This window comes from Natrix helvetica (genome assembly GCF_964273705.1).
Source record: "Natrix helvetica genome assembly, chromosome: Z".
Taxonomy (NCBI): Eukaryota; Metazoa; Chordata; class Lepidosauria; order Squamata; family Natricidae; genus Natrix; species Natrix helvetica.
Window position 1 is genome coordinate 130,248,557 of NC_138554.1, and position 16,499 is coordinate 130,265,055.

Here is a 16,499-nt window from a genome sequence, read left to right on the forward strand (position 1 = left end):
TAGAGTGCTTCAGATAATGTAATCCCCCCACCCCCCCAAAAAATCTGCTTATTTTACCTCTCCAGACAGTTAAATTATAAATGTAATAAATAAACCCTCTAAATTATCAGTGGCCAACAAAGAGTTAAATGGAGTTATTTGTAACAATGAAAGAAATACATAAAGCTGGAAAACTTGTATTGCTCAAATAATAGCTCAAGGCTATTAGAGATTCTTCTGTTTTAAGGAAAGAAAAATTATAGGCGAGAGTGTTAACATATAGTTGTAATGGAAGTCAAGGAATTCACAATATTATTAACTTTGTGTGTCAGCTGCTTCATAAAATGACATATAAGAAATATTACACTCCAGAGTAATTTCAAAATTGTTGTTTAAATTAACTTCATTTTGATTTATGCTAAAAGGAAATCTTAAGAGATTTGAGGCAGCTTCTATAATGAAATATATATATTTTAGCCAATAAGAAGGGTTGCCAAACTGTAAGAATTCCTTTTCCTTTCTGTGAATAAGTAGGCTTGCATAATGTTACACTTGGGTGACACAAGTAACTGCTCAATGATTAGTTTATGACCTAGATCATTGTGCTTTTATTGCACTCATAAAAACAGTGTTTCTCCTCATTTTTATAATGGCTTCATTGAGCTATTGTATCTTCCAAAGACATATTAAATTGTGACATGATGGAAAAACCAACTTCTCTGTCCAATCTTTTGTATGTGCATGTATTTAGTACTAAGAGCTTAAAAGTAAGGTGTATAGATTATTCTTTCAAGTGTGTAAATTAATGGAGCTGGGTATAGTTTTTGAAATGTTTAGTGTTCCATTTTTGTGTAATTAGTATTGGTTATGAAAGCAGAAAGCTGATTCTCATACAGTATTTGCTGCTGAACATGTAACATACTCATTTGTCATATTTATGTAGCCATGCAACTCCCAGAAAAGCATCTCACAATAAAAACAATAACAAAATCAAAATATTAAAACAATTAAAAAGACATCAGCCGTATTAACAGCAAGATAGTAGAAAAATATGTGCTAAAACAATGGAGCCATCCTGATTGGATTATGTTTTCCTTGAGATCACCAATACTGCTGAACACAGTCGTATTTTGAAAGACTTCCAGAAGGATATCAAGGATGGGGACAATTGCACATCAGGAAGATGTTGCACAGTGCAGGCAGAAAACGCCCATCTTCTGTTTCTCACCAGATTTCTAGATAGGACTCATAACATATCTCTTACGCTAGACCTGATGGGATGGGTAGATGTAATGAATGGAGGTGGTCTTTCAGATAACTTGGCCCCATGCCATGGAAGCCTTTAAAGATAAAGTATTTTGAATTGGACCTGTAACATGAGCCATTTTAGAGGCACACATAACTGTCTGTCGTACTGTATTTGGCACCAGCTGAAGCTTTCTGATATTCTTCAAGGACAAGTTTCTTGTAGACCATATTACAGTAGATATACTACTGTACAGGGAGTGACCAGGCCATGAGTGACTGTGAGCAGAGCCTCCCAGGAACAGGTGCAAATGGCACACAAAACAATGCTGTACGAAAGACTTCATAGCCATGATTACCACCTGCTCCAGTTTAGAGGATCCCAGATCATACACTGGGTCTGTTTGCGAAAATGTAAGTCTGACCAAATACCAATAATCCATGAACTGGATGGTCCCAAATATCAGAGCCATTTAGTTTTGTCAGTGTCCAGCTGCAGCCTTTTTGCTCCCCTTCGAGGTCTCCAGGGTCTCCAGGATGTGATGTCAACAGCATCACTTATTCTGTAGGCAGGGGCAGCAAGGTATAGTTGGATATCAGCATATCAATGACCTCTTACTTCATAATAATGGATGATACCATTCAGTGGCTTCATGTAGATGTTGATTAGGATAGGAAAGAACCCCCAACCCTGCAGGATCCTACAAAATAGGGGCTAAGAATGTGATCACTCTCCTCCAATTACTGCTGGTTATAACTGAACTGAGGAGAAAGGAAGAGAACCAGCATGATGTAGCCCCATCCGTCTCCAGTCCTCGGAACCAATCCAGAATGATACCATGGTCAGTGACCATTAAGAGGTCAAGACATCATCCAACAGCATAACCAACGTTGCTTCTGTCCCATACCCAGGTCTTAATCCTGACTAAAAGAGGTGCAGATAATCTGGTTCATCCAGAATCCTTTGTAGCTGCTGCACAAATATCACTTCCCACCCCAAAGGATATGTTAGCTTTTAGACAAATGGTAGGATCCAGCAATAGTTTCTTGAGGATGGGGAAGACCAGTATCTCCTTAAGAATAACCACTCAAAGAAGAGTCCATCACTGCTGGAATCCACCCACACAAAACCTCCTTGGCAGTTCTAGATGTAAAGAGCAGGGGACTGAGCTCATAGTCATAAAGTCTGTCCACTTCCTCAAGCCCAAAGATTCAAACCATTCTCAAATAACAGGGAAATATTCCATCCAGGCATTTCCCTAGGCCTAGGACCTACAGAATTGATCCATATTCGGTGGCTGGATTCATTGAGTTAGTTATGGAGAAATGTTGTGTGAATGCATTAAAGCAGGTGGGGGTGAAATGAGTTTAATCTAAATTTGTGTTTGGGCAATTATGTTCCCAGTCACCTGGGTTGTATGAATCCTAAATTCTAGAATGTATGTTAAATCCATACCTCTTACCTGTAAAGAAAAGAGATAGAATTTAGAACTGCTATGAAAATCCAATGCTCCATTGTGAAACTCATAGCAAAGAACCCCAGCAACCAGAAGAAGCTCTTCTGAAATATTGATGTATTGTGTTGCCTAAGCCACACTCACTGCTGCCTCCCTGGCAAATGAGGAAGAAGCAGCCATATCTGCATCAGGAAGGCATTCAAAAAAGGAAATATGGTACTCAGAGTATCCTTATAAGGATTCTACCCCTTATATCTGTGAACAACATCAATGCGTGCAAAATAGTTTAGTTTACTTTATTGTCATTGCACCTCATACAACGAAATTAAATGCCATCTTCAGTGTATATTATACATAAAAAATAAAACAAAACCACACATCCTTCACATTCCACGCAATTGAATTGAAATCCTCTGGTATTGCATTCATATTCCACTATATAGTAAAATTCAGTATAGTTACTGCTCTGGGGAGACATCTTCAGACAGCACTAGCTCTTTGGCCTTGAAACAGAGATGAGCAGCACCCCCTAGAGTCGGGAACGACTAGCATATATGTGTGAGAGGAACCTTTACCTTTTATGATTAATGTGTGACTGGGACTGAGTTAGCCTGTTATGTAAGCACAGTCAAAGATTTCAACAGAATTTTGAAAATCTGTTGCAGAGTTAAAGGTAGGCAGGTATGTTTCAAAAAAGAAAAAAGTATTAATTTCAAGCATTGCTAGATTTGTATGTTTTATCTTTGCTTAATGCTATCAAGCATTTTAAGCAAAATATTTGTTTGAAAATGTAATGAAAATCAAATGAAATTAAGACAAATATAAATCTGTATGGAACAAAAAAAGGAATCTCTGAATTGAATAGTAATCTCTTTATGCTGTTTATCAAATACTCCGTTTTTGTTGTTTATTCTATTTACATCTCAGTGCAATTGCTTATAAACATTTCTGTGAATAAATTTGACCCTTTGCACAAAGATCAGTTTCCTTTTCATGAGGTAATTTTATATGCTAATAAAAATACAACCAAAACTGCATACAAATATAGCATCAAAGTATGGCATAATGTAGATATGAATGATTACGCAGATTGTTAAGAATTCAGTGGAGGATTTTTGTTCAACAACTATCTGGAAACACTGTCTTTCCTTGTTTTAATATCTTTTAAAATAATATCTTGGAAATCTTTGTCTTTTTTTTCACTTTAATCTAGCAGAATAATTAAATAGTTGAAATTTATCTAATTTCATGTATTGTAGCTATGTATTTTGAGGAAATATATAAAATTTACATTACATATTATTATTTTTATATATGTGTGTATGTGAATATATGTGTGTGTGTGTATGTGTGTGCATATATGTATATAATACTTATACAAATATATCTATTTATAGAATTTCTTTGGACATTGGACATTCCAATGGTCATTCTTTAATATTTCATGTGAACATGCAAGATATGATTCTATTTAATCAATTATTTGAATGCAGCTGCATAGGAAAATGTCTAATGAAAATGAAATACATTTCCTGTGAATGGAATACATTTCAATTGTGTTTCTGAGCGTAGTAATTACACACGGCATGCAGTAATTAGGCACTCAAAGTGTAATCATGGTGTCTTTCTTTGTCTGCAGATGGTCTGGGAAAATGGTTGTGTAGTTATTGTCATGCTGACCCCTCTCACTGAAAATGGACTCAAACAGTGCTACCACTATTGGCCAGATGAAGGGTCAAATCTCTACCATATCTATGAGGTATTTAAAGAAAATATTTGCTTGTAAATCTGACAGTAAGCATGTGGTTTTGTAAAGAGGAAAATATTGGTTAATAGAATTGGGCCTGCAAACTGAACTAAAGGCTATCATAACATTCAAAAATTGCATGATTTCATTGAAAATCTTTGATAGTGTGTTCAGCTGAAAAACAGTTTTGTTCCGATTTTAAATAAATGTACAAAATATTTTTAAAGTTTGCTTTTTCTTCCCAAGATTTTAAAATACAAATAAGAAGGGAGTTAATATTTATAATAGCATTGTGCTTATAAACATTTAACAGCTACTATAAATTCCACAATGTTTCAAAATCTATATTCTTTTGATAATTACATTATTTTTTTAAGTTAAATTTGTTTATTTATATACAGAGGGGCGGAGAGAAAGAAGGAGAGAGAGGGAGGCGTTCAAGAGATTGCTTTGACGTAATCACAGCAACTTTCTTTGCAAAGCAAATTGGAGCAAATTTTCACTGCCAAGATTTTAACCATGAGCTAAAAATACTGTCTAGTTTTGATGCTAGATTGGGATGAGTATAATTTCTAAAGGAATAAGCAGTTTTATAATCACCAAGTTTATTGATCTGTACATCTAGGCAGCAAGGAAGGCTGGGTTGTTCAGCCTGTTTTTCATGACCATTGTCTCAGTTTAATTATAAACTAATTATAAAGGATTTTTTTTACATTAAAAAAAAAACTTTGCCTGACCACTGTTTGCAATATATGGTTGATTTGATTACCTGCAAATTTTGTTCTCTATATAACATATTATTACTATTGTATATAACATACCACAGAAGGTTCTTATTTTCTGTGATTATGTTGCAAATAATAATTAATGGGAAAATTCTAGTAATTTTACATATATAAGTCAAATTGTCCTAAATATTGAATACAGCAGTATTTCCTCTTACTCTAGTCTGCCTGAGCTAGCATTATCTTTGCATATGAGGAAGAAGCAAACCCACTATAAGGTCTTATATTGCCAAAATTTCAGGGAAGGGGGGAACAGGAATTTGTCTTGAGGATAATACATATTTTTTTTCTATTTCTACCTTTATAATGTTTTCAGGGAATTTTGGTTTATAATTTAGGCCATTTTTCTATTCCTCTCAGCTTTATTTCTTTATTAGATGAGGAGGATTGTCATATTGAACAGAATTAATTAATTCATTCAAATGTACCCTTAAAACAAATTCACTTAGTGACTTATATGAGGATGATTCCCTTACTGATAATCCACAATTAGCAATGATTCATGCAATGTGACTCGAAAGTTACAACAGGACAGAAGGAGTGGTACTCACAATTGATCCTTAAAGTTGTGGTAATCCCAGCATTTCCATACTTATATAATTATGATCTGGGTGTTACTTATGACAATTGCAGCATCCCACAATCATGTGATTGTCATTTGTGACTTTGCTTGCCTGCTTCCCACAAGCAAAATCAATGGGGCAGGAAAAATCACAGTCACTTTGGTAAGTCTCTTGCACCTAATAGCAGTGACCTCAAACCTTGCTCCATTCATATCTTTCTGCAGCAGCTCCTTGGGCACCCTCACATGCTCTCCTGCACCTGACCATACCATTTCAAGCCTTGCTGTGCTCATGTCACACCTGACACCCTTGAGCACCCTCTCCCACTCCGCAACAGCCATCCAAAGCTTCATTGCAGTCACACCTCACTGGACTGTCATGCACCCTATCCTACCCATAGCAGCTGCTTACCTATTTACAGGCCTGCTTGCAAACTGCCTGGGACTTGCATCTTCTGACTGGCTTCCATACTGATTTTGGTTGTTGGAAGCCGGTAGGAAGGTACAAGAAGGTCCTTTTTAATAACTCACAAAACTAGCTTAACAACAGCAACAGAAACTGCCATGATTGCCGTCACTAAGCAATGCAGGCACATGACATTTCAATTTACAGCAGCATCACTTAGTAATGGGAATTCCAGTCTAATTTATCACTGTTAACCAAGAACTCACTGTACTGTCTCCAATTTTAGATACTGTGTTATGTTGCAGTATATGGATTTAAGAAGGTTAACAGAAACTAGCTTCTGCTTAACTTTTTTTATATGTGGTATAAATCATGACAGTGCCTCAGTAGTATTTTGAAATACAGTAATATTCATTTTTGCAAGAACGTATGAAATTTTATATTAGGAATACCTAAACTGTGATGCTAAGTTTGACCACTGGTTCTTTCCATTATTTATTCTAATTTTTTTTAATTAAGGTGTTGCAAGTTAAGCTATACTCTCTTACATCTACAAAGATTTGCTTTACTATTGAGCATTATTGCAGCACAAATGTTTGTGTTTAAAATGCAAACTTTTTTTAATTATAAGAGGCTGTTTGGCAAATATCTTGAGCCTTGTTACATTTCCAAGAGCAAAGGATGTATCTATGTATCTCATTTTAAAAAGTTTATGATATAGTTTTACATTTTATTTAAGTCAATATAGTTTAGTTAATTCATTTGTGGGGAGGGGTTGGAAGACTATATTTAATATCTCTCTTAACATTTTAATATTTATTCCAGATAGGATAGAATATATTAAGAGAAGCTAGATTTCCTAAACTCCGTAATGAGTTAAATAGGAAATATATTTCTATTTGTAAACCTAACGTTCTCTTCAACATCCTATACATTTTCCATTTAGAACGACTGGATTCATAATTTGTAGGAAAGATTGTGATGTTACATTTATTGCCATAAAAAGGGAAGCGGTAACTCTTCAATGCCTACTATTTAACTTCTGCAGTAATCACCATATACAATATACTAAGTGTATTTAGCAAAAGGTATATTATTTTTATCCGAGCAAATAATCAAAAATATTTTACTTTAATTCTCATAAAATCCCTGATGTGCAGTGTACTCATTTTGACTTGAAACGTTTTCAGTCATGCCCCAATTAAGTTCACTTAAATGTTTATATTTTAGTTATATTCTACAGTTGACTCAGTTTTATACTTTTTAATGTTAAAATAGGTAAATCTGGTCTCTGAACACATCTGGTGTGAAGATTTCCTTGTAAGAAGTTTTTACTTGAAAAATCTTCAAAGCAATGAGACTAGGACAGTAACTCAGTTCCATTACCTTACCTGGCATGATCAACAAGTTCCTGCATCTACAAGATCTCTTCTGGATTTTCGCAGGTACAGTAGAAATAATTATTTAATTCCCAAGATAAAGAATGGTTGTAAGAATTGTGTACTGCCTGAAAATAATTTAAGCAATTTATAGTTGATGATGAGGCAGATACAATTCTGTCGTGGACTTAACTTGTTACATAGAGTACAAATGTATTGTGACTAGGGAATTTTAATATATTGTTCCTTTTGCTTGGTCAAAATATGCTGTTTTCTAGTGTCTCACATAGTAAAATGTGGCATAGAGAATGATCCATTTACTATCACTGTCCTAAAACCAATCAGCCAATATTTTGAATGTCAACTACTTCTAAAAACTGTTGGTAGTTGAGTTATAAATACTATAGACCAGGGATGTCAAACTTGTGGCCCACAGGCCGGATGCGTCACGCACTGGCCGTGCCCACCCCCATTTTAACAAAGGGGAAAACATGATATGTCATGTGACGTCACAAGTTTGACACCCCTGCTGTAGACCAATGATTTTCAACTGTGGCAACTTGAACATGTATGGACTTCAACTCTTATAATTCTCCAGCCAACCAAGCTAGCTGGGTAATTCTGGGATTTGAAGTACAGATATCTTCAAATTGTCAAGCTTGAGAAACATTGCTGTAGATATAAATAGCCAACATTCCTAGTATAAATAATTAAACCTCTAATTGGGACTTTTAACATTATAATTAATGTACTTGCAAAAAAACTAAACCAACAGTTCCATGTAAGTACAAGGTTTTTTTTTCTTTAAATAGGCATATACAACAAGCATATTAGGTGGAGATATCTATGTATGTAATGCCAATTTACACCGAAGCTACTATATTTGTCTTGAGGTAAAACTCATTTTTCATATGGCAATGTTATATTGTTCTATTTTTCTAGGCATTCAACAATTTCAATTCTAATATACTTTCTTGTATCTAGAATAATCAAAGCACAGATAAGATGACTGGGGCCTAATGGAGATGCAAAAGTTTTTTATTTTGAAGCAGATTGACAGGTGAATACTTAAGCGTCACCCAGTTCTATACTTCCAGGCTGAATTTCCATAGATTAGAAAAAAAAACTATACAGAGATTCTTTCTATACAAGTCTACCCAATTTAACCTCTTTATCAACTCCCAAGACAGAGTCAAAGCTCTTGATTGTACTGATCTGAGCATCAAGCTCTTAGTAATGCATAGACACATCATTAACTACATTCACCCACATGTAATAGTGTTTCCCACCCATGTTTTGTTGGTTATTTTAATGACATTTAAATTCTTTTTCATTTATTTTAAAGTGATTGTAAAAATAGTTTGGGACAATGAATTAGTATTTCTTTCTTTATATCTCAATATTTTAAATAATTTCTGAACCTCTTATCTATATCTAAACCTCCCCTTCCACTAGGATTCAGTTCTAAGGTTCACTGAAATGTTACCTAGTCAAATTCATTAAAATCCTACAATGGTTCATTGCAAAACGTAGTTTTTAGTATCTTATATTGAAATGTGCAAGTTTCAATATGTTATATTGAAATTCCTCCAAATAATGTTGTTAGAATTAAAATAAATACATAACATGTTGAATTAGCACTTTGAAAACATTTTGATGTACATCAAAATACATAGTGATTAATAAAATCTACATGGTTTATAAATTTTCCCTCAAAAACTTTTCTTATTGATAAAGATTACATATACACAACACATAGTACTTCATCCACATAACAATAATTTAATTATTTAAATCAATGAGCAGTCTTAAGATCATCACAGAGAAGGTCAATGTTGGGGGTCTAAGAATCCATAATGACTTGAGAGGCCAAAATCAAAATCTTGAGAAATTTTTCAAACTATTTTAGATAATATATAAACTAGATGATTAATCTGGATTCAGTTCACAATCATTGTGCTGTACATTTCTTGCATTACAGCAGCTATCTTCTGCTGCTGTTTTCCATATATTCATTTTCCGGTCAACAGACATTTGCCAACTAATAGTCAGTACTTATCTATAAGCAGAATGCTAGTCCTAAGATATGGTATGGCTAAAATTGCTTCTTACTGTAGTGTCTAAGGATAAAATCCACAGGTCTTATGCAAGGTTCTTCCATGTGTAATGAAATTTTGAAGGAAATAGTGACTTGAAGAAATCAATATGGATTTAAAAGGAAAAAAATACAAGTAAGCTATTAAAAGTTTTGTGGATATGCATCTTATCAGACAATCAAGTGTATCCTTTTAGTAAGATTTATTTTTATTTTCATTACAAATTATCCACAAGTGTTTGGGGATGAGTTCTGTTTTGTTTTTAAATTATAATTCTATTACCTTATAAAAAGACAAAACAGATGAAATACTGCTTTGTGTGCCAAAAGCAATTTTAAGGAATATTAATATTAATTTCTCATCAATCTTAATTTTCTTTCTTGAGTAGAATTGGTTTTACAGTTATATCTTAACAATTTTAATATCTTATAACCAATTTCATTGTATACATGATGTACAATGACAATAAAGGCTTTGAATTATTCTACACTCTGGAAAAAATTAATGCCTTATAGTAGAATTAGGTTCTTAAATTAGTCTTACAAAATGCAACCCAACCCCATCACTATTTTTGATGTGGTTTGATTTCTCTTTAACCTGGTCATATTTATTTTTAAGTATATTGTACATAGAGATATTTAATATAGACAGCCCATTCCCTAGAATCATAATTCATCCCAAGAAAAAGTTGCCCCAGATGTACTTCTTTGTTATATTTATTTTTAATTAAGCAGATTCCGTTGGATTGAAAACAACTACTTTGTGCTTTTTTTGTTCCTATTTGCTAAAGACTATTGTGTTGAATAGGTTGTATGTGTTAAATAGATGAATTAAATTTAAAGGATTAAAAGCTCTTCACTGTTTGAAATATTGTGCTCGCTGATATTGATGAAGGAAGGAAGGGTTTTTTTCCCCTCAGTAAGCTTAAAATGCCCAGGCAGAATGCAGTGTTTGAAAGGTGAAGCTGCTCCTTCTCAAAATACTGGTCAGTTTAATGGCTGCAGAATCCTAATTTCATTTTGCACAATAGACTAAGCTTTTTAACTCTGGACCAGCTTGTTAGTCATGCACTGATAGTATGTAATTAAATATTTCTTGAGCCCAGAGGGAGTGCATTTACACTTTAAAGAGACACTGCTAAGCTAAAAGATAATTAGGATCACACGTGAGGGCTTTGCTTAAAATATATATTATGCTATCATTGCTTGCTGTGTGCAATGGCATTTATTAATACTGCTCACTTTAAAAATGGTCAAATTCTTATTTTGCCAGCTAATTAGCAGTTGCCAGTGTCATTTTTGTGATGTTGCAGCTAGTAATATAAGCCCAGTTGCATAGTCACAAAAGTGATCATTGGAAACTGTGACTGCTGCAGGGACGTTAAGGAAACCCCCTTTCTGAGCCTCTAAGGACCTTTGACCTTTGGTTGCTGATGGTTGCATGGTGATTTCTTTTTACTCAACCAAGGGTTGGTTTGTATGACTAATCATTTTTTCCTAGTCAATTCTTCATCTCTCTTTGTGTATGTATGTATATATTTTATTAAAATAATACTAAATATTCAGGGCTTTAATTATACATTTTAGTGAATCTGGAAGAACTAAATTTGAAGGAAATGACACTGCTTTTATAATCAAAAAGTTCCAATCAGTGAAATTCATTTGAAGCCATTATTACTATGTGCTTTTTGATATATGTCATAATTCATATATTTGAAAAGTTAGCATTATAATTTTAAAATTAAGATACATATAAGTTAGCCAGATAGCCAGCATTTTGACAATGAAATGAGCCAAATAGAAATTAATGGATAAGTTGAATTATGGAGAGCACAAATATATTTTTAAAAAATTAAAACCTCAAGCTATCTTCAGAAATAAAGCTGTTCAAGTCTGAGTTGATGACCCTTTAATTCATCTGCTGCTATAAAATTTAGGGTGATATAGAAACACCAGGCATTTATTGCATTCCATACATACTTTGTGTATTCAATGCAAACTTAAATGTCACTGCAACAGTAAAATGACTTTTTTGGGTGCCAAGGATAACAAGTGTAAATGGATTGCCAATTGGAAAATGAAATCTTTTATTGCTGTGTTGTGGGTTTGTAAAACCATGACCATGATTTTTAACCATTTATTGATTGAAGCTCATATATGTGTGTATGCATGCATACATATACATATGTGTGTGTGTGTATACACAGATGGTATACATACACACACACACACACGTGAAATTTACATCTTTTGCTTGCTGATAGATTTCATTTCAGTTTGTATTTAGTGTTAGATAATGCCTGTTCTTTAATATGCAATTCAGTTATTTACTCTATTGTATTATTCCACTAGATCAAACACTTTTACCTAATAAGCCTTAGGCCCTTTCCACCTGCCTGGCTAGAGCCCCTTCTATACAGTTATCTTCTGCAGCTGAGCTAATTAACTTTTGACTCAGCTCCATTTGCTTTTAGCATTGCAAAGACAGTTTGACAGTACAAAATGCTGGAGTTGCAGGGCAGAAAATTTTCCCATTGATGGAAATTCTTGCCTTGTCCCAGTCTCTCCCTGCTAGAGTTTAGGTGTGCCTCCTTGCTATCAGCCTTCATGAACTAAGAAGGGAGATGTGGTTTTATTTTTATAGTGAAAAATAATGGTGCACATTAGCTAGATCCAAGGTTGTTTTTTTCTCATTGATCATTTGGAAGAAAAACAGGTTGACTTAAGAAATACTGAAAATTGTGAAGAGTTCTGAAAATGAGAATGCTTCTCAGGCAACATGCAAATATTTCTGAGGATTGGATGGATAGTATTATTGGCTATGAACAAATCTCTTCAGTGCAGGTATCACGCTGCCTGATTTTCCTACTAAAGATTTCTGTCTTTAATTCTATTATTTAAAGCATGGTCTAAGTCACAGATTTATTTTATAATACCATGCTTAGAGAAGCTGCTCTCCATAATCTCTTATAAAAAGAAAAGATGAAGATTGTACCCTAAAAAGCATATTAAATTAATTAATGCAGTTGGATTTGTTTTCTAAATAAGTATTTCTCATATAAACTGTATTTCTTAAAAACTTAAATGTACAGTATATGCTTACAGAAACTTTATGCAGGAGATTGCAACTATTCCTGTTTTACAGGAGGAAAATTTATAGATGAGGTAGCAATTTGCTCAGTAACACTGTGGTGTGTGTCTGTGTGTATAATCCCACAGTTGTACTACTATTCAGTGATGGCATTCTGGTAGCTGAAATGCAGGTAGGTTGTTATCTGTATTTGCAGTGGTCAGCAGGAAGAAGAGGCACAGGAGAGGGCCAGGCAAGCATTCTGACTCCTTCAGCCTTGATTTAAACCGGCTCAATGCTGTAACTATCAATAGTTGGGAGTACTCCTCTTGAAATGATTGTAGTCTTCCACATAGGTTCCTATTGAAATCTACTGAGTCAAAAAGACATTAGCCATTGTTGTTTTACATAAACACATTCAAATGTGCGCACGCACACACGCACGCACACACACACACACACCAGACCTTACATCCAAGCCTAGTAGTGCCAACTCTGTTACTGAGTACGCATCCAACGTTTTACATTGTTCTGGGACATTTTCAGATCTGCTCCTCAGTTGTTACCACCAGCACAAAAACATCAGGTTCTAGCTTCTACAAATGGAGAATCAAACCTTTCCCTCCTGGGGGAAGTTATTTTGTTAGGCAAAGACTGGGTCAACAGATTGCTGAGTGGAACTCAGTATGGCTAGGTCCCATGGTGATCCCCACCTTTTCAATGATTTATTGAAGGAAGGAAACAGATTTGCTACTTAAGAAGCCTTTAAAATGTTTGATGAGAGCTTTTTTCCAGCCTTGTGCCAGTAGGGGATGGATTACCTGGTTTGGGCATTAGCCTCTTGCCACAGTCCCCAGGAAGAGTCAAATGGACTCACTTTAAGCTCAGAAATAGAGAGGGTATGCTTAGGCGGGGTGGTATTCACTTACCTTCCCTACTGGTTCTCAAATGTTGCATCATATGTAAAGGTGCTATTAATTTCACTTTAGTATTCCTATCCAAAATTCCCATCCCATTAAGAATGGGCTGAAGGGGCACCTAATGCATTTGGGGAGGAAATAGTAATCAAAAGGTTCCCACCCTTCCGCATCCTCAGCCTCCAAACTATTTGAGTTTGTAAGCCAGATAAGGTAAGGGATCGGGGGGGGGGGGGGGAATGCTCTCTCTATGTTTTTTATAGGTTTTATGCATCAGTTACCAACAGAGCAATCAACTCACCATTTCATATCAACTCCCCCTTACTCCAAAAGCACATACCTCGCATATATACACCAACAACTAAAAAATAGGCTTATAAGGGATAAAGAAAGAAAAGACCAGAGCTCTTAAGTTTTAACATATGAACAAACATTTTTCTTCTATAGAACTTAAACTTTGCAATTTTCACTCTGCTTTAATTTTAGCAATAGCCCTTAGACTTATATACCGCTTCACATTGCTTTACAGCCCCCTCTAAGCAATGTATAGAGTCAGCCTATTGCCTCCAACAATCTGGGTCCTCATTTTACCCACCTCGGAAGGCTAAGTCAACCTTGAGCTGATGAGGATCGAAAGGCTGGCAGTACTGCATTCTAACTACCGCGCCATCACAACTCCTTTTTAACTTAAAGAAACATTCTTTTCCTGTTCAAGAGAGGGTTTTAGCTTTTAGGTTAGTTGAAAACACCCATTTGTGGTGAAAACAGGTTATCAGCCTCATTTTTTTGTCTTGTTTGTTTGTTTGCTATTTGCTATTTTTTCCATTCCTATACTATCACTATGCATGGCTTTTCTTCACTTCTGCCTGGACAGGTACTTTCCCTCCATCCCAGGCAACAAGCAGGCAAGTCCCTTTTCAGAGAGGAAGCTGCGGACAACTCCAATATAGGCCGTGCTCAGTCACTCTACCTGAAACGTGTTTCCTGACCTTTTGGAGTGTCACACACACCAAGAAAGAGTCCCATGTGTAGCAGTCCCCAACTGTTGTGACTTGGTGGCCCAGATGAGGGTGGAGAGGGGAACCAGGCCGCCCAAGCAGCAGGCTGGCACTTACATGCAGCTAGACTTGCACGAGCAGCAGGCTGGTACACACACACACACATGCATAGCTCAGCTTATGCTAGTTGAGCTGTGTGCATGTGTGCACACATGCTGGCTCTTTGCTTGTGCAAGCCGCAATTCATGTGTGCACTGACCTGCCACTCGTACGTCCCAGTTCCAAATAGGCACATCCTGGTAAAGATTTGTGTCCCTGGGGTTGGGGTTGGGAACCCGTAGAATAATACACTTCTCCTGCAATACCTGCCAGCACCATGAGCCTAGAGAGGACTCTCTTAGGTACTGCCACCTCCTCTCCGCCTTCAATTTTCAGGCACCCTGCACTCAGGAAAATTATCTGAATGGAGTGTGGGCACTCCTTTCCATTTTTGATTCCAAGACCAGGCTGGCTGTTGCCTAGATAAAGTTAAGCACACAACCTCACAATCTGCTGAATCCTTCAAACCAATCCAACACCACCTCACCTCAGGAGTTTGGGTGCAGTTGAACTGACACAAAATGCAATCTATAAGCAGCATGAAAGGGGAATCTCTCACACACTGTGGTTATGAGACACAGATTTTGCTTGGTATTTCCAACAGTGAAGCCTCTGAAGCAACTGTTTAGCCCCATACCAAAACTGTCTTTACTATCTGTGCTAAAATGGGCAGAATCCAGGCATGACCCTCAAGACAAACTATCTAGTGTTGACTGGATGAAGTTACCTCAGTTGGGTCCTCTCCTCCAGGTCAGCCTAAGGTCCTATCTGGGTTGCCAATTATTAGAAGAAAATTCTGGATTCAATCTAGGCTGGGTTTTCAAAAGAACACTTGGGGTGAATTGGCTAAAGCAGAGGCAAAATTTCATTTGAGAGCACAGCACACAATCACAGTAATTAATGGTAGTCTACAAAATTTGGGATGGTTACGTGATAGAAAAATCCTTCCTCTGTTTCACCCAGGGACAGAGCTACCCTGTAGGGATTATTAGAACCTGCAATTAGCTGGATGGCCAAAAGAGTGTTCTGGAGTGTGGCATTACTGACTTTGCTGTTTTTGGGGGGAGGGGACTTACCATGTCAACTGGCTTATTTTGTTTCAAGTTTTGTTTTGTTTTACATATACATATCAATGCGTGAACAGTGTGGCACCTGGGTGTCATACATTCTAATACAAATAGAACTAGTAAAATTGATCATGGTTATTACATTCCACCAACTTATATATTTCTAATAATAATACACATTTTTATTAAATTATAGTCTATAATTAGTTAATTATTCCATGTTTTAATATATTGCTCTAATGCCACTCACCATATTATTTAATCATACATAATAATAGCACCATTTAATTTCTAAGCTTCCCTTTTGTTGCTTTTATTATGTAAAAATATATACACTAATATTCCCCCTTTCTCTTATTTCTATCTCTATTTTAACTTTTAATCATGTCACTCTTTTATTAAAAGACCTTTTCTTTCTATCCTACCTAACTTCTAATCATGCCACCATTCTAAAAAAGAAGGGAAAGAAGGAGAAGAAGAAAAGTAAATCAGAACATCAACAAAAAAGATAAATTCTTTCCTTTCTATCCATCATATCTCGCCCACTTCAATACAGTGTTGCTATGCTTTTTTTTGACTTGCCTCCCATATTCCTTTCTTCGATCTTCAGTCTACTTCTTGGTTATTCAGTATTTTTCCCATCTCTATCCACTTCCACTGCCTAGCTTCAAAAATATTTGCCCAGGCCCCTAT

At 35.6% G+C, this 16,499-nt stretch overlaps 1 protein-coding gene across 1 annotated transcript in view; it reads left to right on the forward strand.

The window, feature by feature from the left end:
- The window catches only part of PTPRN2 (protein tyrosine phosphatase receptor type N2), a gene marked incomplete at its 5' end in the record, with an annotated part of 788,338 nt that overhangs the window by 732,798 nt on the left and 39,041 nt on the right, over window positions 1–16,499 (forward strand). Inside the window, 2 exons of the mRNA XM_081933438.1 lie at window positions 4,321–4,440; window positions 7,460–7,626. Coding sequence (XP_081789564.1) covers window positions 4,321–4,440; window positions 7,460–7,626 — 287 coding nt within the window. The remainder of the gene's footprint in view (window positions 1–4,320; window positions 4,441–7,459; window positions 7,627–16,499) is intronic.